This window comes from Juglans microcarpa x Juglans regia, chromosome 6D, assembly GCF_004785595.1.
Source record: "Juglans microcarpa x Juglans regia isolate MS1-56 chromosome 6D, Jm3101_v1.0, whole genome shotgun sequence".
Taxonomy (NCBI): Eukaryota; Viridiplantae; Streptophyta; class Magnoliopsida; order Fagales; family Juglandaceae; genus Juglans; species Juglans microcarpa x Juglans regia.
This window is the reverse complement of record NC_054604.1, coordinates 35,643,354-35,666,765: the sequence shown is the minus strand read 5'-3', so window position 1 is coordinate 35,666,765 and position 23,412 is coordinate 35,643,354. Positions and strand designations below refer to the sequence as shown.

The following is a 23,412-nucleotide window of genomic DNA, read 5'->3' as shown; positions in this document are numbered from 1 at the left end:
TTTGGAGAGTTTGCCTTCCTAGCCTTTTGGCTAGTAGTCAGTTGGTCTAACTTGACATTGAGTCTATCATTTTGTCTAGTTAAGGCCATGACTTGACTCCACAGATTTTGATGCCCTTTCCTTGAATGATTCTTCTCATCTCTCATGGGATGCCTCCTAAGCTGATAACAATTTGGCCGGATGTGACCAACCTTACCACAATTATGGCACACATAATTTTCTTTGTAATCTCTCTGTCTCATGAAGGGTGAGGCATACTTAGGGGCATTTATGAGATTCTTACCCCTTTTTGACAAATCCACATTTTTACTCTTAGAGGATGTAGGACCATGCATAGTGTACCTTTTCAATTTAGAACACTCTGCTCTAACATGCCCTATCTTTCCACAGTAGTGACATATAGGGCTTGTATTGCGAGCTCTTTGTCTTTCTGGAGGTGGAGCAAATTGTTGCACCTGTAATGATTTCTTACCCTTTTCCGATATGTTGGCATTCCCATTGGCAGTTGATTCACGAACAAACGCAGTCCTTCCCACATTTTTATAGGAGGTTGTAGCCACATCGGATTCCCCTTTTACATATCACAGACCACTCTTGTCACTAGAGGACTTTCCTAAGATTAGGATTTTGTCAAGGTTATGTTTCGCAGTAGAAAAGGTTTTCAGTCTATCATTTAACAAAATCATCTCACTTTCTTGAGTTCTCAACTTATCTTCCAGAACTGCATTCTTCATTTTTAACTGATCTGATAAACTTATGACTTCATTTAATTTGTCTTGAAGCCCTTCATGTTCACATTTGCAGAAAACTATTTTCTCAATGTGTGCTTTGTTGAGTTTTCTTAATCTAACACACTCCTTGTACAGCTTCTCATATATTTCTTGCAACTGATCTTCGCACTCAGATTCATTTCCAGATATACTCCCATCATCAGACACTTGTTCACTGCATTGACTTTTGTCACCAACAGTAGAAGTAAATGCCATGTAGTTGAGGTTTCTTTTTGGAGAAGAGTTCTCTGATGAGTCACTTGACTCTGACTCACTCTCACTCAAGGATGCAATCTTATCTCTTTCTTTGGCCTTTTTGTAATTTGCACATTCTAAGCGAATGTGTCCAAATCCATGACATTCATGACACTGTATCTTTGATTGACTCTTGTCTTTGTTAGCATTAGTGTATTTCTTATAGCTCCTCTCCTTGTTCCCTGAACTCGAATCTCGGTTGTATCTTTCAAACTTTTTCTTCTCTTGTCTCTGATTCTTGTTATTTCTAGACACGAACATTTTCCTGAATTTCTTAGCATAGAATGCTATTTCTTTGTCACTCATAGCCAACTCATCTGATGACTCATCTGACTCCTCTCTAATGGTATTGAAGGCTATAGACTTGTTCTTCTTATCCACAGGAAGAGTATGTTTATAGGTTTGTAGAGAGCCCACCAGCTCTTCAATCCTCATAGTGTCCAAATCTTTACTTTCTTCAATAGCAGTGACTTTGGGACAAAATCTTTCAGGAAGAGATCTGAGGACTTTTCTTACAATCCTGTTTTCTGGGAGTTTGTCCCCTAAATTAAAGCGAGAATTGACAACATCATTTAATTTAGCATAGAAAGAATCAAATGTTTCATCGTCTTTCATTCTAAGTTCTTCAAAGTTAGTGGTTAACATTTGAAGCTTAGAATTCTTGACAGCCTTGGTACCTTCATGTGTAATTTCAAGAATGTCCCATGCCTCTTTACAAATTTCACACATGGAGATTCATTTGAACTCCTCCTGGGACACGGCCATGAAAATCGCATTCAGGCCTTTACTATTCCAATTATACTCGTTGACTTCATCCTTAGAGTATTCTTCCACATCTCTGGGAATTTCAACTCCATCAACGATTGTAACCGGTTGTTTCCATCCTCTTGTCAAGGAAATCCACACTCGTTCATCTATAGACTTTAGAAAAACTCTCATTCGAACTTTCCAATAAGCATAGTTGCTACCATCAAAATAAGGTGGCGATGTTAGAGATTGAGACCTATCCATTTTAACCACTACAGCAGGATCACACTCAGGAACTAAATCCTAGCGGAGTGAACCCGCTCTGATACCAATTGAAAAAGCAGTGGTTCTACCCAACACAACACCTAGAGGGGGGTGAATAGGTGTAGTTCAAAATTTTCTTAGTTTACTAAACATATTAACACCCATACAACTAATCAAAAATATGCATCACACAAGTAATCAAAGCAGAGATTTGTTCACAGAGTGGAAACTCATTTGAAGAACTTCTTCAAAATATAAAATCACTCCGGGTGTGGGTCACCACCACAAATCCACTATAGAAATATAAGTTCGTTACAACTAATTTAGAAACACTCACAAAACCTTTGTAGTAGCTAAATCTTGGCTTGCAACTCCATAAATAACCCTTTCTATATTATCCCACGAGAACCTCTCGATCTCTGCAGCACGGCAGCTCCGGAAACCTTCCGACCAATGAATACGTCCACTTCAATGGACTCTACAGTGTTTTTATCTTGAGTGTGTTTTGGTGAAGGTAAATCTTCCAAGAGATTCAACTTTGAATGAGAGAAAAGTTTCTCTCAAATGCTCTTGAAAAGAGATTGTGTTTTTGCTCTGTTTTCTTCACACCAAGAACAGAACTAACATGTTCTATTTATAGTCCCAGCAAGACACAACGCCCAAAATTAGGTTGTCTTGAACATTGGCTCGAGCGAGGTGTAGAGCGAAGGTCGAGCGAACGTTGTCTTCTGAAACCGCTCGAGCGAGACGTCGAGCGCACATCGAGCGAACCTCTCTGGATGAGTTCTGCTCGAGCACTACGTCGAGCACACCTTGAGCGAACCTCTCTGGATAGGTTTTGCTCGAGCGCCACGTCGAGCGCACCTTGAGCGAACCTCTCTGGATAGGTTCTGCTCGAGCGCCACGTCGAGCGCATCTTGAGCGAACCACTCTGTATCGTTCCGCTCGAGCGCTTCATTGAGCGCAGATCGAGCAAAGCACTCTGTATGGGTTCCGCTCGAGCGCTAAGTCGAGCGCAAGTCGAGTGAACCTCTCTGGAAGGTCCCGCTCGAGCGCCAGTCGAGCGCCAGTTGAGCCATGTTGAGCACACTTTAATCTTTTTCATATTACACTGCTGCAACACTTGTTACAACTCAATTTTACACAGGTTTTTACAAAAATATGCCAATCAACTAATTTATTCCTCAACAATAGTCATTAAGGATCCAATTTTTCTTTTTCCAGAAAAAAATGGGTATGTCCCTTCTTGGATCCAATTGAAGATAAGCTTCCCACATGGTGAAATCAGGTGTTAGAAAACTTGGGTGTTGCGTGAGCAAAAGAGGAATGGGAGGGAGCTTACCACACAAAACGTAGGAGAAATCCCCAAAACCCACAGACTGCACAAATGAAATTCATTTCACAGAAATTTCATAGGAGTGGAAATTAACTTGAAGTGAATGTGGGTGTGGGTGTGTTTGTGAGAAGCAAAGAAGGAGAAGGGCCTTACCACCGATCAGCAACTCAGAACTCCAACAACGAACACAAACGCGCAACACCAAACCCATAATAAGAAATTTGCAGTGGAGAGAGAGAGAGAGAGTAAGAGAGAGAAATACCTGGATGAGCACCGTGCGAGAGAGGAAGATGGATTGGGGAGAGAGGGGAGGGGGGGAGGAGCAATTGGAGGGAAATGAAGAAAGGAAAAACGCGGGTTAATTAAATTTTGTTTTATTTTTGCGGCGATATTAACTTGCCGCAAAATAAATAACATTTTGCTGCCAAAAGTGATAAGCTCATTTCAACGATTTAAGAAAATGGTTGGAATTTCTTATTTGCGGCGATTAAAACTCATCGAAAATAGTCTAGTACAATTTTCCTTCAATTTGGTAAAAGGCTTATTTGCGGCGTTGTTTATTCGCCGCTAATAAGAATTAATTTGCCGCATAAAATGTTTACGGCGACAATCTTCGCTGCAAAAAGAATCAATTGCGGCAATTTTCATTTTTCGACGGAAATAAAATGCCATTACGGTAACAATACCTATTGCGGCGACTTATTTCGTCGCAATAGGTACACAAATCGCCACAAATAAGTAAACAGTGAATTCAACATCAGAATTTTGAATACATTACCTTGAAATTCAGCAGTGAATTAAAAATTGCTGCAAATAAGGACTATTTGCTGTGCTTTTTTTTGCAATCTAAAAACCATTGGAAAAAGCCTAATTTCTTGCTATGAATTCAAAACTTCCAGAGAATCATCATGTATTGGGTTCACCTCACCTTCCCTTCAGAGATTATAGTAATTAGATTCAATATAAATACATACACAGATTTTTAAAGCTGATCTAGAGAAAGTCAACCCCGTTTCTATAAAATTTGAACACGTTCTTAGGTCTTCTGTTCGCATTTGGACGAAATTGTTTGCAGAGCTATCTATTACTTAACAGCAAAAAAGTTCTTTAAAAAACTTCCACACGTATATCACCTTCATTTCATTTTATTGTCGCCGTTTTTCCTTTGCCAAAACGTGCATCAACTACATGTTGCATGTCAAAACGATAACGAACATCCTAGACGACGGAATAAAACAAAGATGCAAAGCACTCGAGCATTGTTGCCAAGCAGTCGAAAAAGAGATCGGAGAAATTTTACTTCTACATATGTGGTGGTCTCTTTTCACCTATTTTGTTTTCTCTAGGCAATCCCCATGTTCTAAACGCTTTCAACATTCTTCTTCCTGCCCTTTTCCCGGCCCAACTTTCTACGAAACACAAACACTCTCAAATGGGCCGCAATCATTCAAATACCGAGACATCTCCATTCCAACTGCATGAAGCAATAACGTTAGGCATGGTGGGATGAAAAGCGACGTCCACGCATGCCGCTTCATAGGCCTTGAGTTTCCTGACAAGTTCCGACGAGCCGTAGTAGTAGAAGTAAATAGAACCGTCCGATGAGCCAGAAGCAAGCTTCTGTCCATCCAAGCTAAAATTACATTTGATCGGAAACCCAGAGACACCATGGCCCTCATACCTTCTGTACTTGTCCAACTTGAAAGGGGGGCTTGAAGAGAAGATTGCAATATAATTTCCATTTGACTGGGCAACGAAGAATGGATCAAATGGGTGGAACCTAACACACGGACAGGTGTAGGCTTCCACATACACCTGATAGAAAATGGAAGATAAGCTGTGTTAAATATCTTATCAATTAATATGAACAATGGTTTAGAATGGAATATTCATGTTTGATTTTAGACACCCACCAGATCAGAAATATTGCATACAACTTTTGAAACACAAAACATTCAAGTACAATAAAAAACGGTAATTTAGTAAATACATATACCAGGGTTCCTTAAATCTCGGGGGTCAACCCTGTCAGGAAGACATGAAAATCAAAATCTCTAGCAATATTTATTTCTTGTCTGCAGGGTTTTCACCTATATCTCTGCAGTGTGTTCTTATGGGACAAGGATTTAGATGCAATGCCCATGTTAGCACCCCACACTTGTAAGGATTGTCTCAGTACTTTTCTCATGGATACAAAGTACCTGTACACGGACCTCTACCAGTTACCCCATCACTGGGAAAAATTGTTTTGCTGCCTGTGCCTGGTGGCCCAGGTAATTGTGCCTTGCTAAAGTTCAAAACTGGAACATATGATCCAAAGACTAAGGACAAGTTTGGAGCAAATCAGACAGCTCTCCAAAGGAATATGGGACCATTGTCATCTCCGATATAGGTGTAAATTATATTTACGAATCTTTCTAATAAGCTTCCATTTATGCAAACCATTTGTTAAATATGAAAGCATGATAATTAACTAATTTAATATTGAAGATTAAAAGAACTCTATGGAGCATACTATCACAACCATTCACTTAAGTGCATCAATCAATGATTGACACATTAGAAAACTGACGATTTGAGCTGGGAAAAAAGGTCAGTATAAATATCCCACCCCACCAATCTTTTTACATGTAATTCCACCAATCTTGTGGTGTTCTAGAGAAGAATAATTACTGTTTAAGCAAAGAATTGGAATGGTTTTATCGGAAAGTAAGCTTAATTAGGGAAAAACCAATTCAACTCACAAGTACTACTCAGTTGACTTGGTCAACAAACTTAAAAGGCAGGTCCAAGCCCAACCAAACCTTTTACAAGAATGCTTGGGAAGAAATATAGGAAATTCAAATGAAGGAATATTGCACAGTAAGGGCAGTAGATCATGGATGTAGCCAATTCATACTGGATTATGCAAAACCAATGGTTGCCTTAGGGAAGAAGCTTAGGAGTTTAGACACATGTTCTGAGCGAAAGAAGAAACAGGGAGAGCATTACTTGTGATTACAAGCGAATATTTTGAAAGATACGTCAAGTCAAATGGCTTACATCAAAAGCCTAATTGATTAAAGCCTTTGGGCAAAAGGCTCGTCATCCAAACTGCTTTTGTCTCTTTATCAAGCAATGACCAGAAAACTTGATGATGCCATCACATATAGGAGGAAAACTTAAGAAAGCCTCTTACCTGATTAGACAGGGGAACCTGGCGTGAGACATCCCAAACAATAATAGAATTTTCACTGACATTGGTTCCGGATACATCACTCGAAGAGATAAACTGCTTTCCATTTATCGCAAAGTCAACATCAAGGATTGGACCTAGGCTTCGGATATATTCATGGACCACCTTGCCACTTCTAAGATCCCATAACCTAAGACGACCCTTTGCTCCCCCAGAAAGGAAGAGGTTGGAATTGTCTGGATGGAACTTTACAACTCCAACCACTTGATCCTCCTGGAAAACCTGAGTTTCTATTCCCTTTTCAATATCAGTTAGCCTTGATGAGCCATCATATCCACAAGAAAGCACAGAACATCCTTGCAGGGACCACTTCACATCTTTCACTGCTGCATTGTGAAAGCTTAACACACGTGCTTTCTTCTGATCTCCGTTCCACACATTCCATATGCAGATCGTGCGATCCATACTGGCAGAAGCAAGAAGATGGGCTGTAGACTCACTCTATTGAACAGATCAGTGAGGCAAGTAACGTAAACTAAGCACAATATATCATTCAACATTGTTATCGAAGTGCAGTGGACACCTTCCGACTCAAACAAATTGAAATTACATATTAGAGATTTTTTTTTTACAAGTATGAATATTTATTGATCCTCATAATTAGGCAAACCCCAAGTACACAGGTAGTATACAAGAGAGAAGTACCTAATTACAGCCTATGAACTAGAAAAAGAAGCATAAAAATTATTAACTAATTAGAGGAAATGTTCTGCAACTCATGGTAACTCTCAGCATGGTGACACAGGAATGTCCGTCCTAAAGAGCAGCCCCAGCACTCTAAGCAATTGGGACATGAATTTTTTGGGCCCAAAACAACAAGGTCTTAAGAGTGTTTTTTTTTTTTTTTATTGGAACCGGGTGTCTGAGAGCAGCGTTTCAACTAATCCCAGGGGTGCGCAGGCCTTCACAAGGAGTTTCCCACAAGTGCACTTCGAACAAGGTCCTAGAATTAATCAGTCAGTTTTGGGAATTTTCAAAATCAAAACTGTATTTACCCTGAAACCATATGCATTGGAAGTTATGCGTGTCTAGATTCCAGTGCATCAACGGTGTAAAACTTGGAATTTTCTGGAGTTATGAGGAATTTTAACTTCAGACCATCTCTGCTGGCTGGTGGGAATCCAAAACTAGTACATGCTAGTGTTTTTTGTTTCTACTCCATTTGTTTTGTGTTCAGGAGTGTCTTTTCTATTTCCTAAGAAACGTTAGTTAGTATTATTCATTATTTTTTTATCAATAGTCTTAAGAGTATTGGCAGTTAAACTCTAAGTTTAGGTATAAATACATAGTTGTATAAATGATTTCACATTTTGTATTTGATCAAACCCTCGGTAGATTCCAATGAATGAGCTTATTTATCATCTAATAGTATTTGCTTGTGTTCCCTTATTGCTGTCCAAAATTGGGTACCATAGGGCACAACAGATAGCGCAAATCTTAAACCTATAGCTGGAAGAAAACTTACCATGGTTTGGTGACCAATGTATAGCATTGATGGCCTTTGTATGGCCATGCAAACCTACAGTTAGCCTTTCACATATTCGGCCTACTTGCGAATGGCTCCCTGCTTGATGTCTCAATGACGACGTTATGTGATGGGGTAGATTGGAATCTGAAATACTCCCCCAGACTGAGAACAATTAAAAAAAAAAAAAAAATTAGGCCGGAAAAGTATCATATCTCAATGACTTAGGAATTCAAATGCGGTGATTCTTTATCCATGAAAGTTGAACGCTATATACACCAAAAGCAACATGCATATTTTGCATAATTCTGTACCGATTTAGCTCATGATTCAAAAAATTAATGATCTTGTAGTTGAAACCAAGCATAGATAACACTATTAGAGAGAGAGAGAGAGAGAGAGAGAGAGAGAGAGACCAGGCGATGCCGTGGTGGCAGGTGTATTCGAATTCGCGTCGGGAATCCTAGTGGCCGAACCCAAGAGAGCTCTCTCTCTCTTGGATATATATCTGCCTGGGGCCGGAGCTTGTCTTGGGAATTGGAAATCCGAGGGCTGGTTTAAGCGAGGCATAGAAGAATAGAGTCCGGTGGAGGGATAAGCGCAGTGCTCGGGTTGGGTAAAGGAAAACGAATTATCGGGTTTGTGACGTTTCAGAGAAGAAAGGCCCAGGCTTTGACGGTTGGATGCACCATTCTTGTCGTCGTCGTCGTCGTCATCTGAAGCAGTCAAGTACGCTCCGCGGAGAAGATCCATGATTCGTAGTCTCAATTCTCGAACTCTCGGAGTTCCTGCGGGGGACTTGCCTGCTGGTATCCGGGTCTCGGAGTTACATACATACAAACTCCTACCTAGTCGGCCCACATTTGTGTAGTGAAGCTGTCCTGGCCCATTAAAATCAAGCCCATATTGGTCCAATCATCAAATAATCCTACGTAATTAGCCCAAACAACACAAGTACTGAAGTTGGCTCGGCCCTTTAAAAACCCTCCCGTCTATACTAATATTGAAAACCAAGCCCGTGGACTTGTTCTCCGTGCTTCTTAAATCACAGGACTAAATTTGGACTCTCCACCGTACACAAATAATGGAAAATTGGAAAGCTAACAGTAACTGTTTACCCAAAATCACATTTTCTTTTCATTTAAGTTTTTTAAAATAATTGGTGATTTAATAGATCTGAAAGTGTCGAGTACCGAATGATCGATCCCTTATATATAATTTTAAAACTATTATTATTACGTTCTTATATATAGTTAATTTATTTAAAACTAAAATATAGACTATATAGAGATTGAATAAATGAACCAAGTGCAGCTAGCCCCATTTGCTTGAATTAGTATCTTTTTTTCTCTTTTAATTAGTTGTATTTTTAACAGGATAGCCTATCTTTTGTTTGTTGAATTTCTTGGTCATATATATTAGTATGTGGATTATTTATTTATGGTAAATGAAGAATTGATGGTGTGAACATAAAGATCGAGGATGGATGGCTTCATTTTAATCATGACAAGTGAAGAAAGCTGGGAATGGAAAGAGTAGGTCCATTCAATCCCTCTTCTTCATATCACAATCATGAAACCTTTAAAATAATTTCAAATTGCTTTTGCTTGACAATTCAATATACTTAATTCCAAAATTCACCATATAAAATATTTAAGGGAATATAATGTTTTATGATGCAAATATGAGGTCATGCTGTGCACCTGTATGTGTTCAAGACAAGTGGGATTCTAGCAGGCCAGAGTCTGATCCACGTGGCTGCTTAATTCTCACAAAAAAAAAAATCCTCTAAGGTCAATTCCACATATTTAATTGCACGTGCTCTAAATGAAATTCAACGTACGGCCACAAAGCTTCGTTTTTGGAGTGGTGATATTTATGACCTTAAATTCACACATACAGAAATTAAGCCATATATATATATATGTGTGTAACCTCATGAGATGGGGTTGATGATCTTATTCCATGGCTAATGTTCTGACCCAAAGTAAATGTTAAAAAATTGTCGCCAGCAGCTTATATAGATATATGGCCAATGGGATATAAATGATAATATTTAATAACAAAAAAAAAAAACATTGGAGGAATCAATTAGTTCATGATAATATACTTTTTGCAAATATCATGTTGAAAGTTAGGTTTGAGTAGTACTGGCTATTTCTCACTTTATATATAGGGCAGATGATCAGAGATGAGGACAAAGTCCGAGATATATATATATATATAATGGTTTTGATTTTTCAAGAAAGCATGCATAAGCTAGCAGACAAGAAATATTAATATTAATATTAAAAATTGATTTCAACAAAAGTCTTCAAATAATGTAAGTCTTCAAACAAGGTTTTGATAGGTGGCCGGGGGTGGGGTGGGGTGGGGGGGCCCGCCTGAGGAATGTTTCATCCAAGAGGGTCAAGATCCATGTCAACCCACCAGGGTGGGGCCGGGAGACTCAATTTGAGTGGCAAGACACATGCCCACTAGTCAATTTGTTTAGTTTCTTATCATCATCCTTTTGAAATAAGAGCCTAAGCTTTGCTCCTCCTTTTATGGTTGAAATCCCATTACCAAATTTCAAATGGCAATTTTCCAATAAATTAAAAGTCAATGAAAATTAAGTAGACATAAATATATATATATATATATATATTGGTAAGTCTCATGATTTTATGTGTACTGTACGTACAATTTAAAGGATTTTAATTATTACGTTAATTTGCTTAATTAAGGTACGTATATATAAAATGTGAAATATTATTAATGCATATATTATTTTCAAATCTGAAATAATTATATATAAACAAGAGAACAACAATTTGCCAAGTAATTGTCTATGGACCATTAATTTGTGGATCTTACTAGAAAAAAGAAACTATATGAGATGGGATGGATCATATATATAACGTGTACGTCTTCATGATATTTTAATGATCCGTATGAATTGTTTATAATATATAGTTGTTAGAAGTAAATTCATTTGTGAAGCCCAACTTTATAAAAGTTAGTGCACAGTTGTCTTAAAGACCATATGTGTATATAATAATATATTTTATTTATTTGTGCAGGGCGAATTAAGATGACGAAAGTGGAAGCCTTAGTTGGCTTTTAGAGGACTATCCGATGAGTCCAGCTGGGGCCCAACGGCCATGACATATTATATTATTATTATTATATTTATTTCTATTTGTTTTTGTTTTTTTTTCAAGAGAGCGGCAAAATTCCGGTTGATTCTCATGAATATTTTTTATGTTTATATATATATATATATATATATAGATATAAACATAATATATATATAGATCTAATGTAATTAAATGATCGGATCACACGGCCTATATATCTTTCTTTTTTAATTGTGTGGAAGTCATGCCTATGTCAAAATAAATTTTATATATAATTATAAAGTGTTAACACAAATATAAATTATTAAATTTATATCTTCTCTTCAGCTTAAACTTTTGAATAAGTGGTGATTTTATATAATATCAAAGTAGAGGTGATAAATCTAACTCTTTTCATCTGCTTAAACTTTTGAGATAAATGATGATTTCATGTAAAAAAAAATTAATATATAATTAAGGCCATGAAATACAATCGAGGATGAAGAAATACCCAACTTAATTAAGGATCTTAAGTAAATTGCCTAAGCGTTGATGAGGTGCCCCTAATTGAGAGTACGTAGCATGTTTTCTTAACTTGTCCAGTAATTAAGAAATCTAATTGCAATAAATTAAATATAGAGGATAAATGAAAAGGAGTCAAATAAATACAAAAATTAAAGCGTAGTCTAAGAACGTTAAAATTCTGAAGTCCACCATATAATTTATTAAGATCATGACCTTATAGGTTCGAAAACGTATTAAAACAGTGATCTATAATTAGGGCGATTTTTGCAAGTGCTGTCTTCAACATCACAAATTATATCATTTGCAATGATAAAAATCATCGCTAATGGACATACCATTTACGATATGATCACAATTTTGTCTATATATGTGACAATAAAAATATCGTTGATAATGGGTTTAGTACTATTTGTGACATCAACATTTCATAAATTTTATGCCATACATACATGCATCCTCGCAAGGGTGCTAGCTATCTGGTATGTATGTATGCATGTATGTGTATATATATAATATATATATATATAGGGCTCTTTTTTTTTAAATTTTTTTTTAGCAAGAATGTTTTCTTCATGTGAAAATTAAGTATTTGAAATGGTAATTTTTTAATCATCACAAATTAATTAGTAGCAAATTATACGACTATTTTTGCAATGAAGTGATAGATCTTAATTTGTGAGAAAAGATTATGTACCATTCGCAACAAGTTTCAAATAATGCAACTCATGCATGCAGGTACTACTGTCTTATATATGGTTCACATGACAATACGTATGCCAAAAGCTAATTTGTTCACATTAATCACCAATAATTTCAAGGGCCACTTATATCTTGGCGATGGAACAATATTGAGAGAGTACTACAGGCCGGAGGACTGTAACTCTAATATATATGGATTAATGATGCAAAGAAAAAACTTACTGCATATAATTAGGTAATATATATATATTGCCAAATTCATCCATGCAAGAATTAGAGCATTGAATTATAAATTAACCCCAGAAAAGAAAAAGAAAATAGAAGAATAAGGAGTTGCATTATTATTTTCCATAAATGTCAGTTCATTAGATTCATATATATAGTCAAAAGCAATTGAGCTAGACCATTCAATTTGCTGGCCGGATCGGCAGGTTCAGAAGTCAAGCTCTAGTTATATCAGTTGACTTCTCTTAAATATATTTAAATAGATTGACTTATGACTTCAGCGAATGCATGGCCCCAGTGGGTGATCATGATCACTACAACAATCCATCACATCAAGCCAATTAAGACTCTGCTAGTGTATTCTGACATATCATTTAGGATTAAATCCCAGCAAGTTCATCATCTACTTGAGAGAGAGGGAGACACATCGGACTATCGGAGTCTCGATCTCATTAGATTAAGCTAGTGTTTTGCTGACAATGGTATTTATTTATTAATAAAACCCAACGAGTCAATCCAGGGAGGGAGGGAGAGAGAGAGAATGTGTGTGTGTTTGGTGAATGTGTTTGCGAAGTAAACCTACCCATGATTATCAAAGGAGGGCATAGTCAGCGGTGCGTGTTTCACTCTTTTATCTTTTCTGATCTGGTTGACTTAAAACAAAGAATGTGAACAAGAAATTGAAAAAGTAACATGCAAAATATCTGGCACATATGTTGTTGGATTGGAGAAAACACATGGCCGCCGGAGCTCAATACACAAAGGCTCCTGTGTTGTGAAAACACGATGAAAGACAAAGCAAAGTAATATATACAGACACATAAATAACGCGATATAAAGTTAACGCGATTTGATGATGTACCTGTGTCCATAGAGCTGTATATAGAAGCTTTTAGTATATGAAGAATTACAAAATACACTTTGAAGTGAAATTTCACTGTTCAAAATACTCAAGGTGTACTAAACCATTTGTTAAGTACATATTTATAGTGTCGCATAACGGAAATTCTAATTTTTATTTTTCTATGTTATTTACTGGAGCAGAGTATCGAGCATGCCTCGAGTAAGATCTCTGTCCGATGTTCACTCGAGCTACCTGTTGAGCGAGACTCGAGTGAACTCTTTGCTTGAGTTTTACTCAAACTACATGTCGTACAAACGTTAAACAAACTTTTTGTCTGACACTTTTTATCTATTGGCCCAAGCCTCCACTCCGTGACTCAAGCCTCTTTGAAAATCCGTCAAAAAATCGTAATGCATTCTTGTCGAATCGGATTATCAAATAAAGCTCCACAAAGGCAACATCCAGCTCATGTGCTTTGTATTCGTTCCCAATAATGTGACTCAAAACGTCCCAGCTGCTGCTTAAGGGCAGCTTGTACTACATAGTCTTTCTTAGTACTCATGATTCTTCATTCACTCGTGTGGATTGTCCTTTGTCCCCCGCCCCCCTTGTCTGTCTCTCTGAAATGGAGGGAGGGGAGGTCACTACTTTGTGTCTATACGTATATATAATTAATCTGATTTAGCAAAGCTTAGTCTTTTCACTAATTTGTCACGACGCACACATCAAGCGCACATCAGTATGACATCATATCCCACTATATATCTATATGATCATGATTGTTAATATATACTTGTCCAAACATGTTTGAAAAACATTGGCCAAGGAAAAATGACTACTTCAGTTATTTATTTTTACTTTTTTCCTTGACTATAAATTATATATATTTATGGGAGATTTGTGATCATGATCGGTACTCATGACTCATGACAAACTGGTTGAAGCAACCAAAATGTATTCACCGACGTTGTTTTCATGAATTCCATGCCAGCTTCAGCTTGGTGCATGCATGTAATTATTTACTGCAGCAGTAGTACTACAGAACTTTTTACATTTTACTATTTTACACACCATTATATATAATCATGGATTCATGTAAGTTGAGAACAACTACTAGCGAGTTTGGTTTACGGATAAACTTAATTCATTGAATGCAGAATTGTTGATCTTTTCTTCACCCTGCCCTAATTAATTAACCATGAACAATATGATCAGTAAATTAGGTCATGAAATGATAATCTTCACCGTTATCTTAACCATTAATCTGCATCATTAGGACATGACAAATTGAAAAACAGTGATGATCGATATTAATTCTAAAGTACAAAATGTAATTTTTTTCAAGCAGTTAAATAACATTCATAATTATCATGGATATAATTATATATATATATATGTATATATATATTGTAAAATGTAAAACGCATGTTAAAATATTAAAGGTGAAAAATATTTTTAATCTGTATACTATATATATATATATATATATATGTATGTATATATCCTTGGACCAATAAAAATGTCGGTATTATAGATATGTCCGAGGGGCCGGGAAAAACCACAAACATGCCCCGGCCAAAATACAAGCCGCAATTTGCGGTATTTCCTGTTAATTTACACACCATTATATACAAGCCGCAATAAAAATGTCAATATATATATATATATATATATATATTGACTTAATTGCTGTGAGCTTTTTTGTTTTTTTTTTTTTGGTCACTATCAAGTTAGTAAGAGTCCACTTCCATATGATGAAAAGGAAATATATATTTATATATATACACATATATATATATATATATAGTGTTTTGTCATTTATGTTTGGAGTGCAATTTTTTTGTTCACAGTACTTGACGATACATATAATATATATATGTTTGGAAGAATATTCTCATTGAATCGAGCTATGACTTGAAACATAGTCCCATTCCTTAGCCTCTTAACCAATTGGGTTTCAAATGACTTGTACCAAAACAAGAAATTCATGTGATCTTATAAAGAATTGGCGGATGGAGCATAATCATATATATATATATATATATATATATATATATATATATAATTCATTCAATGACAGTTTCTTGAAGTAGCTAGGAATTTGTACTCTAGTTTGACCCCTTGATCACTTGTCATGCTTGAGCTTCGTTTGGGAAATCTTTCATTTTGGAAGAAAAACGACTTTGACCTCTCTCAGTCACCAAAAACATGCCAGAGGTAATTCATCATAACAAAATTAAAAAAACCTGAAAATTTGAGGAAAAAAGTCATAGGAGAATGAAAATGATCATCAAGTGAATTTGAAGAAGATGGTGTAGTAGTAGTACTGGTGGGTGGATGCGCGTAGATGCAGCAAGGGTAGGCCGAAATGCCAAATGATTAGGATGGGAGAATTATGCAATAATAAGTCACTTTCGGGGCTCTGACTCTTAGGGGGAGGCTGCAAAGAAGTGGATCCCATGTGTCGTCGCACGCGTGCACGCCGTGTGGACCCTATTCGTTGACCCATTTTTCTCAGTAAAGTCGTAATGTTAATAAGCATGACGCCAGAGTCAAAAATATTATAAAAAACTTGCTACCATATTCCCTTTTATATAATATTGTTTTCCTTTCTTTCTAGATAACCAGAGCAACTAGCTAGCTAGTCCCAAGGAAAACATTAAAATAAAAAGAGCGTGGAAAACCAACCCAACAACAAGGTACGTACAAAATATCAGGTGATCAAAACAAAAAACAAAAACATTTTGTGTGGAGATCTTGTTAAGTAGTACTGTTCGATATATATTCCAAAGTTTTGTAGGTGAGTTTGGATAGTCAGTTCAGATGAAGGCATCTCATCTGAATTTGTACCATACAATAATTTTAGGTATTTAAACACAATATTTCATCTCTTAAATTTTGAAAACATTCATTTAAATTAACAGTAAATAAACAGTATTTTATCTCTTAAGTCAAAATTCTCTGATCTCATCTCATCTCACTATCCAAACATACACTTTGTTACAAACTATCTCATATCATCTCATCTTAACTCAAAAAATCTCACTGCTATTTAAAACATCTCATTTTATCTCATCACATCTAAATTGTCTATCCAAACCCACCTTAATCTTGGCTTAGTTCTTCCCTCTAAATTAAGCTTAAATACATTGTTATCCGTATATATACAAAGCACTAGTAGAAGAAATAATGCAATTAGGAGGTACCCCTGCCCTCATGTATGTATATATCTATATAGGTATGTATTAGTGGGGGGGAAGGGAAAGGGAAATGACCAAAGTTGCGCACCTCGCGAGTTATTAATTATGCTCAGACAGAAAATAATTATCAACTTATATTTGACGCAAAACATTCAATTCCAAATTTCCAATACTAATTAGGATTAATGCGTTTGAATTAGAAAAACTCTTGCCTAAAGTACTCAGGTCATTAATTAGTCAGTACCTGAATAAAAACAAAACTTGAGGCAGTCATGACCAACAGATCATTTGCTCAATGGCAGTCTTTTCGAGGAAGGTTTTATTCCCACGTCAAAATATTTTACGTACGTTACAATGACCTTAATTAATTGGTACGACATATTTGACCCTCCCACTATATAATTTTTTTTATTTTATTTTTTATGTGCTGAGTTAATGATCAGATCAGTTGTCAACTGCCTTCAGGTGATCCCATTTTGTTAAGATTGGTGATGGTTGAGGTGGCCACCTTTAGTACTGGAAGATCTTTAATTTCAATGGAAAGAAGAAATTAAGACATCATATTTCTAAAAACATACATACATATATATATATATATTAGAAATTAAAAACCTTGATGCAGTAATTTATAAGTAATTATTGTAAAATACCACCTCATCATTATTTAAGAATGAGATCGAATTGAAGAAGCCTATCACCTAATTAATTAAGAAAAACAAGTCGATCGCAAGCAAGCAAGCTAACTGATCTATAACTATATTTTTGGGTAGCTTGTTTTGTATTTCATGATCAAGTGTCACAAAAGCTTAAATGATGAAATTTAATCATTTAGTTGTGGTAATTAATCTTATAATTAAAATGGTGATATAATTTTATGTCATTCGGGAATATTGAAGCAAACTTATGGAATACACCTCATGATTAGGCGTGATCTACAAGTTGAAGCACATTGCATGTCTGGTTTCTAAGCCACATGACATGTTTTGTTAGGAACCTACATATATATATATATATATATATATATATATATATATGTCATGCACAGTTTATGACAGTACTGTTTCTCTTGTTTATCTAAGACACTCCGTCGTTTTACCCTAAAATTAGTAATGATGGAGAATGTTCATGTTGTAGATCCTGCTGGTTAGAGAAGCTTACTTCATTGATACTTGTAATTACGTACTATTCCAAAATAAGTCATGCCTGATCACTTAAATGAGGCAAATTAAGTCAATTCCGATAGATTATGCTTGACGGACTCAGATTACTTCTGCAACTATTCTTTTATCATCGTTTATTATATATGCAAGTAACAGTAGTGTAAAAAACTGATCTTATATGTGCCAGTGTGCTAATTTAGTGCATGCCTAGTTATAAATGAATTCCAAAGCATATATATATATATATATATATATTTATATAATATGGCAGATTAGTGGGAGAAAATCAGAATATCTTTTAATGGCCGGTGATCTTGATCTGTAGCTAGCATACCCTAATTGTGTCGAGCTCCTTGATTGGCAAAGTGTCACCGCTGATCTTCTGTGGACACAATTACCTGGCTGGGAAGATAGCGCGACGACGTTTAATTATATATTTTCCATTATTATATATTTGTGGAATTAAAAGAAATACTTCCAAAAAAAAAAAAAAGAATTAGGAAAAAAAAGGGATATAAAAAGTAACTATTAAGTTAAACAAAAGAAATGAAATTCAATTCCAAAATGATCTCCTTGTCCAATCAGTACTCTCCCAGCTTAAATGTCAACCACATTCCGGTTACTGCATGCTTTCATTCATACACAAATATTGGGTTTATCGTATGTATAAATACCGCGATGCTGCGAACCGTTTTCATTCATTTTATGAAACCACAACAAGCTCAAAGAAACCGAACAACGAAGACGAAGAGGCCGGAGAATCTGAAGCCATAGCCAGAGACAGCTGGAGAAGAGAGAATCTATAGCATAAATAAAGAAGCAGTCGATCATCGAGCTTAATTTGTGACCATGGCGGATGAGTACAATACAAGTGGGAACTGGTGGGATTCATCAAGAAGCAGGTTCGAAAGCGGGACATCTTCTTCTTCGGGGCTCAATAATCTAGGGAGTTTTGGATGGCCACCTGATATGGCGGAAATCAAAGCAAGGAGTACTGCTATGGATTCTATATCGGTCTCCGGCAGTTCAGTGGTTTTCCAGGACACCCAGAAGCTGCAAGGACATGATTCAGTTGGTGGCGGTGATCCCAACTTGCATATGATGGGTTTAGGCCTCTCAACTCAAGCCATGGATTGGAACCAAGCTTTACTGTAAGTGCGGAATAAGAAATTAAGCTATTTCATGTCTAAAACCCTAAAAAATTAATCAATCTTTCATATCGTTCTTTAATATGCTTTTTTTTTTTGGGTGGAAAATAATATGTGAAATCGAGCAATTTGTTTCTAGCATTAGCTAAGATCACGATCAAGCTTTGTTACATCGTTAATATTTGGACAGTCGTACTGGTGAAAAGGCTGAAAGCGGTTTCCGTTCGATGCTTCAAGAAAACTTGAACTCAAGCAACAACTTTCAGCAAGAAACTGGGATGGGATCTTCTCAGGTTCAATGGAGGGAAAGATTGTTTTCTGGAATGAGTGGGAGCGAGTCCTCCGCGAACGAGTTTAAGCAACTTAATCGTGGTTTTTCTTTAGATCAACCCCCATTTAGCCCTCAATACAGTTCCGGGGATAGTACTGTCACATGCCAGGGCTTGCCTACGAGTTTCCAGATGGATTCAGCTCTGTATGGAAGCCCTTCAACTATACTGCAAGGGCTATTGGGACCGGATAATCAGCCTCATCAAGTACAGCCAAATTCACTTGAAAATAGGCCGATGAATTTTCCATATCCGGCCAACTATGGCGTGAATTCTACTGATCAATTATTGCCTGCTTCTTGGTCGCCTAAGGTTCCTCAGTTTTTGAGAACTTCACCCCCAAAACAGCCACCCCATAGCCAATTGCATTTCTCCAACAACGCCCCGTTTTGGAATGCGTCTGAAGCGGCCATGAAGGATGTTCGGCCGGGCTTTTTCCCCTCGCTGCAACCGCAGTTTCCCCCACCAAACTTTGATGAAAAACCAAAGGTATGAATATATATATATATATATATATATATATATATATATATATATGATCATTGTGAAAGGAAACGTTGGTGTATTCGACATTAGTAGGGCTTCCAGTATTGGGTTTGGAAAAGTACTAATTCATATGATCCTCCATTAATGCTTAGCAGATCAATATATCCGAAGTTCGGGAGTCAGCCACGGTGGGGAAGAAAAGTGGCAGCGAAGCTACGTCTAAAAGGCCTCGGAATGAAACGCCGTCGCCTTTACCTGCTTTTAAGGTACAATAAGTGCAATAAACCTTTTGAAAATAGGAAGCTGCTTTAAGCTTTTGGGTATTTTATCTTAATTATATTTCATAGACATAGATGAAAATTCTTAGCTTTGATCTTAGGTGAGGAAAGAGAAGATGGGGGACAGAATCACTGCACTCCAACAATTGGTATCGCCTTTCGGAAAGGTAAGCTTAATTCTGAAGAATTGATCAAATATCAATCTGATCCTTTAATTACTTTCACAAAGAATGGAGTGAGTGATCATTTTCATTCTGAATACATGGAAAGAGCTTTATATACTTTGGTAGATCTTAAATGAAATGATGTTATATTCATGTGTCAGACTGATACAGCCTCAGTGCTTTCTGAAGCCATTGAATACATCAAGTTCCTCCATGAACAAGTTACTGTAAGTCCCAGAAAGCATATATGCACCTTTTTACATTGTCAGAATGATATTATAATTAATAGTCATAATTGATGAGAAACCAAGTTCATGATCAGTATCCCTTATAGACCAAAGTATCAAGCGTTTCTGACTAATGTCTGTATTTTAAATAATCAGGCCTTAAGCACACCTTACATGAAAAATGGAACTCCGGCCTGCATGCAGCACCAGCAGGTACTGTAGTAGTACTATATTCTCCATCCCGGTAGTTTATAAATCCAATGACAGTACTACTCAGTTTGATTATTATTTTTGTTCATTTGAAATGTTATGAGTTTTGTCTCTATATAGAACAAGCAATTAGGGGTTTTGCTTTTCCTTGACGCAGATCAATTCTGACAAATCTAAGGTGGATCCTGATCAAGGACCAAAACAAGATCTTAGAAGCCGAGGACTATGTTTGGTACCGGTATCAAGTACATTCCCTGTAACTCACGAGACCACAGTCGATTTCTGGACGCCAACATTCGGAGGAACTTTCAGATAGAGCAAAGAGAAATGGTGCCAACCTATTCTCTCATGATCTGTAGCTTAATTCATAGTTTATAAATATCTAATCAAAACCCTAGCTATATATACATATATATATATATATATAGCCAAGTTGATAAGATCAAATTAGATAAAGAGCAGATCGAAGACAAAGAAAGCCCACATTATTGTACGAACTAATAATTTGTGTTGGCTTTGAATTTCGGGAAAAAAACAATGGCGAAAGATCAGAAAGAAAAGGAAACAACTCTTCAAAGGACGCGCCATTGTTGGGCCAGCTACAGGCAAAATGATGCAGGTGTGGCCAATATTAATTGGGACCACTGGATTTAGCATTCTAATTGTTTGTAATAATTGAAGAATTATGATTAGGTCGTGGTTTAGGAATTAATATGACCATCATCATCAATTTATAATGCTAGCTGCTGAGTTTAGGGAAAGTTGCAAGCTGTCTATTAATTTAATTTTTAGAGAAAAAAATATTTGTTGTTATTAGGGGAGAAAAGATGGAGATTTTTCTCTTAATTATTAATAGATCATCAGCTGGCACTACTGCATATAATATATGCCTTTAATTTAAGATAAGTAGAAATTAAAAATGTGAAGGAATAATTGAATTATAGAATAGGAGTGAGTGAGTGTGGGGATGTCATCATCTGATTGGAAATCTCACTTTTTATTTGTTTATGTGTTTGGAATATTATGTTAGTGGTAGCCTGCAGAGGCCGTCCCCCACAAGCTAGCACTTCTCCAGCTTTCAGATTTTTACATTTAATTAATATAATTAATTTTTATACTGAAATTCGCATTATAAATAAATAAATAAATCATGTATGTCAAGGTGCGGGCCATGCATGGGGGTGCTCTCAGTTATGCTTTGCTTTCGTGCTTTTTATCGACTTGTCACATTGAGGGGTTTCCATAGGATCGATGCTAATTATAGATATATAAGCTAATTAAAACTCAGTGAAAATATTATTGAGAAATTTTACATGGAAGCTTTACACCCCATGACAGTACATGATCCACGTATCTAATTAACATGTGATTTGTCATTTTTATTCTTATATTTAAATACACGCACATATTAAACATTAAGATAGAATGACAAAAATGATAAATTACAAGTTAATTAGGTGGATATGTACGTGTGTGGTATAAGACTGCCATGTAGAATTTCTCAACATTTTTATCGTCAATATTTCATGTCATCCAGTTCCGAGTGTTTAGATGAATGAAAAATAGGTAACATAATGACACAATATCAAATTTTAACAGATGAACGCATGAATGATTATAATTCTTTAATATTTGAAGAAGGTGTAATTGATATATATGTCAATGTTGATAATTTTGGGTACTACGTCTAAATCAAGTATAAAACATCTCATGTTAGTCTTAGGGTCAAAAGTAGTTCTGTATTTTCTCCTTTCTTAATTTTATACCTTTTAGATTAAGAACTATGTTATATGATTCTAGCTATGATCGCTCCGATCCCTCGAACGCACAAAGAGTTTTTTTCTTTTTCTTTTTTAATCTTTGTTTATTTTCTTGAGCTGATCAGCTTGATACAGCCTACTCTACTTCATGACTTTCATACGTACGTAGTTGGCAAAATATGTCCTTGGCTAGCTAGGAGCCTTGTGATTAGGTACTGCTTTACAAGCCGATTAAAACTTAAAGTTATCATGAGTACTTAATTAATTAAGCTGAGCCTGACTAAGAATGAATGGAAAACGAAAGCAATCGAAGCATCGATTAGCTAGGCTAGGTCATGTTGTTAATTATCATGTGACTGGCCAAGATATTACAAAGCTTATAACTTTATGATGATCTACATATATATAATATGCATTATAAATACTAATTTGTCTTCACTAAGAAGTTAATCACGAGTTGTTCCGTTCTTAATATTCTTCCCAATTAGTCGAATTTACATACAAAACTATATATCTGCAATTACTTTTATCAGTGGAATCAGTTCTCCCTGCATGGAAATTGCTTAATTAATTATTTGTCTAGCTAGGAAGCATTTTTCTTTTCCTGAAAGCATAATTTTTTACACGCTAGCTAGCTTTGAAATGCATAATTAGGAGTACTAGTAGTACTGCTGTCGACGTTTAATTAATTATATATAGTTACTGAATTTAATTAATTGTGCTCGACACTTTTATCTACTCTTATATATCTCTTCCTAATTTCAAAGTATTCATGATCACATATATGTTTTATATATTAATTGGTATGTCATGTAAATCACACACACACACACACATATATATATATATATATATATATATGCGTACGCCTAAAAGAGAAAACTTAAAAATAAAATAATACGTACGTACGTATAACTACCGGCCGGCGCCTCCTCATTAATTATAATCTGAATGTAATAAAGTAGTGCATGGTGAACAATATGCAAG

The 23,412-nt window shown here is 36.0% G+C and overlaps 2 protein-coding genes across 3 annotated transcripts; one reads left to right on the top strand and one right to left on the bottom strand.

The window, feature by feature from the left end:
* Positions 1-4,488: 4,488 nt before the first annotated feature.
* LOC121234998 (WD repeat-containing protein 25) lies at positions 4,489-8,890 on the bottom strand. The gene is made up of 4 exons (XM_041131173.1): positions 8,489-8,890; positions 8,073-8,237; positions 6,551-7,035; positions 4,489-5,187 (listed from the first exon to the last, which is right to left on the bottom strand). The coding sequence occupies exons 1-4, from the start codon at positions 8,823-8,825 to the stop codon at positions 4,816-4,818; spliced, it is 1,359 nt and encodes a 452-aa protein (XP_040987107.1). The 5' UTR covers positions 8,826-8,890; the 3' UTR covers positions 4,489-4,815.
* Positions 8,891-18,422: 9,532 nt separating this feature from the next.
* On the top strand, positions 18,423-21,426 carry LOC121236233 (transcription factor bHLH123-like). Of its 2 annotated transcripts, none has more exons than XM_041132773.1 (7): positions 18,423-18,974; positions 19,162-19,789; positions 19,939-20,052; positions 20,166-20,231; positions 20,390-20,455; positions 20,612-20,668; positions 20,823-21,426. In XM_041132773.1, exons 1-7 carry the CDS (start codon positions 18,673-18,675, stop codon positions 20,979-20,981), a joined length of 1,392 nt encoding a protein of 463 aa, XP_040988707.1. In that variant the 5' UTR covers positions 18,423-18,672; the 3' UTR covers positions 20,982-21,426. The 2 variants fall into 2 exon arrangements, with proteins under 2 accessions (XP_040988707.1, XP_040988708.1); XM_041132774.1 differs by having other exon boundaries at positions 18,426-18,974; positions 19,942-20,052.
* Positions 21,427-23,412: the final 1,986 nt, after the last annotated feature.

Excerpts from the sequence above, each read along its gene's own strand:
- LOC121236233 (XM_041132773.1), top strand. The coding sequence starts at position 18,673 with ATGGCGGATGAGTACAATACAAGTGGGAACTGGTGGGATTCATCAAGA. Across the intron at positions 20,053-20,165 it reads CGCCTTTACCTGCTTTTAAG|GTGAGGAAAGAGAAGATGGG; the intron begins GTACAATAAGTG and ends CTTTGATCTTAG. Across the intron at positions 20,456-20,611 it reads TCCTCCATGAACAAGTTACT|GCCTTAAGCACACCTTACAT; the intron begins GTAAGTCCCAGA and ends TTAAATAATCAG.
- LOC121234998 (XM_041131173.1), bottom strand. The coding sequence starts at position 8,825 with ATGGATCTTCTCCGCGGAGCGTACTTGACTGCTTCAGATGACGACGAC. Across the intron at positions 7,036-8,072 it reads ACATTGGTCACCAAACCATG|CCCATCTTCTTGCTTCTGCC; the intron begins GTAAGTTTTCTT and ends GTGAGTCTACAG. Across the intron at positions 5,188-6,550 it reads AGGTTCCCCTGTCTAATCAG|GTGTATGTGGAAGCCTACAC; the intron begins GTAAGAGGCTTT and ends ATTTTCTATCAG.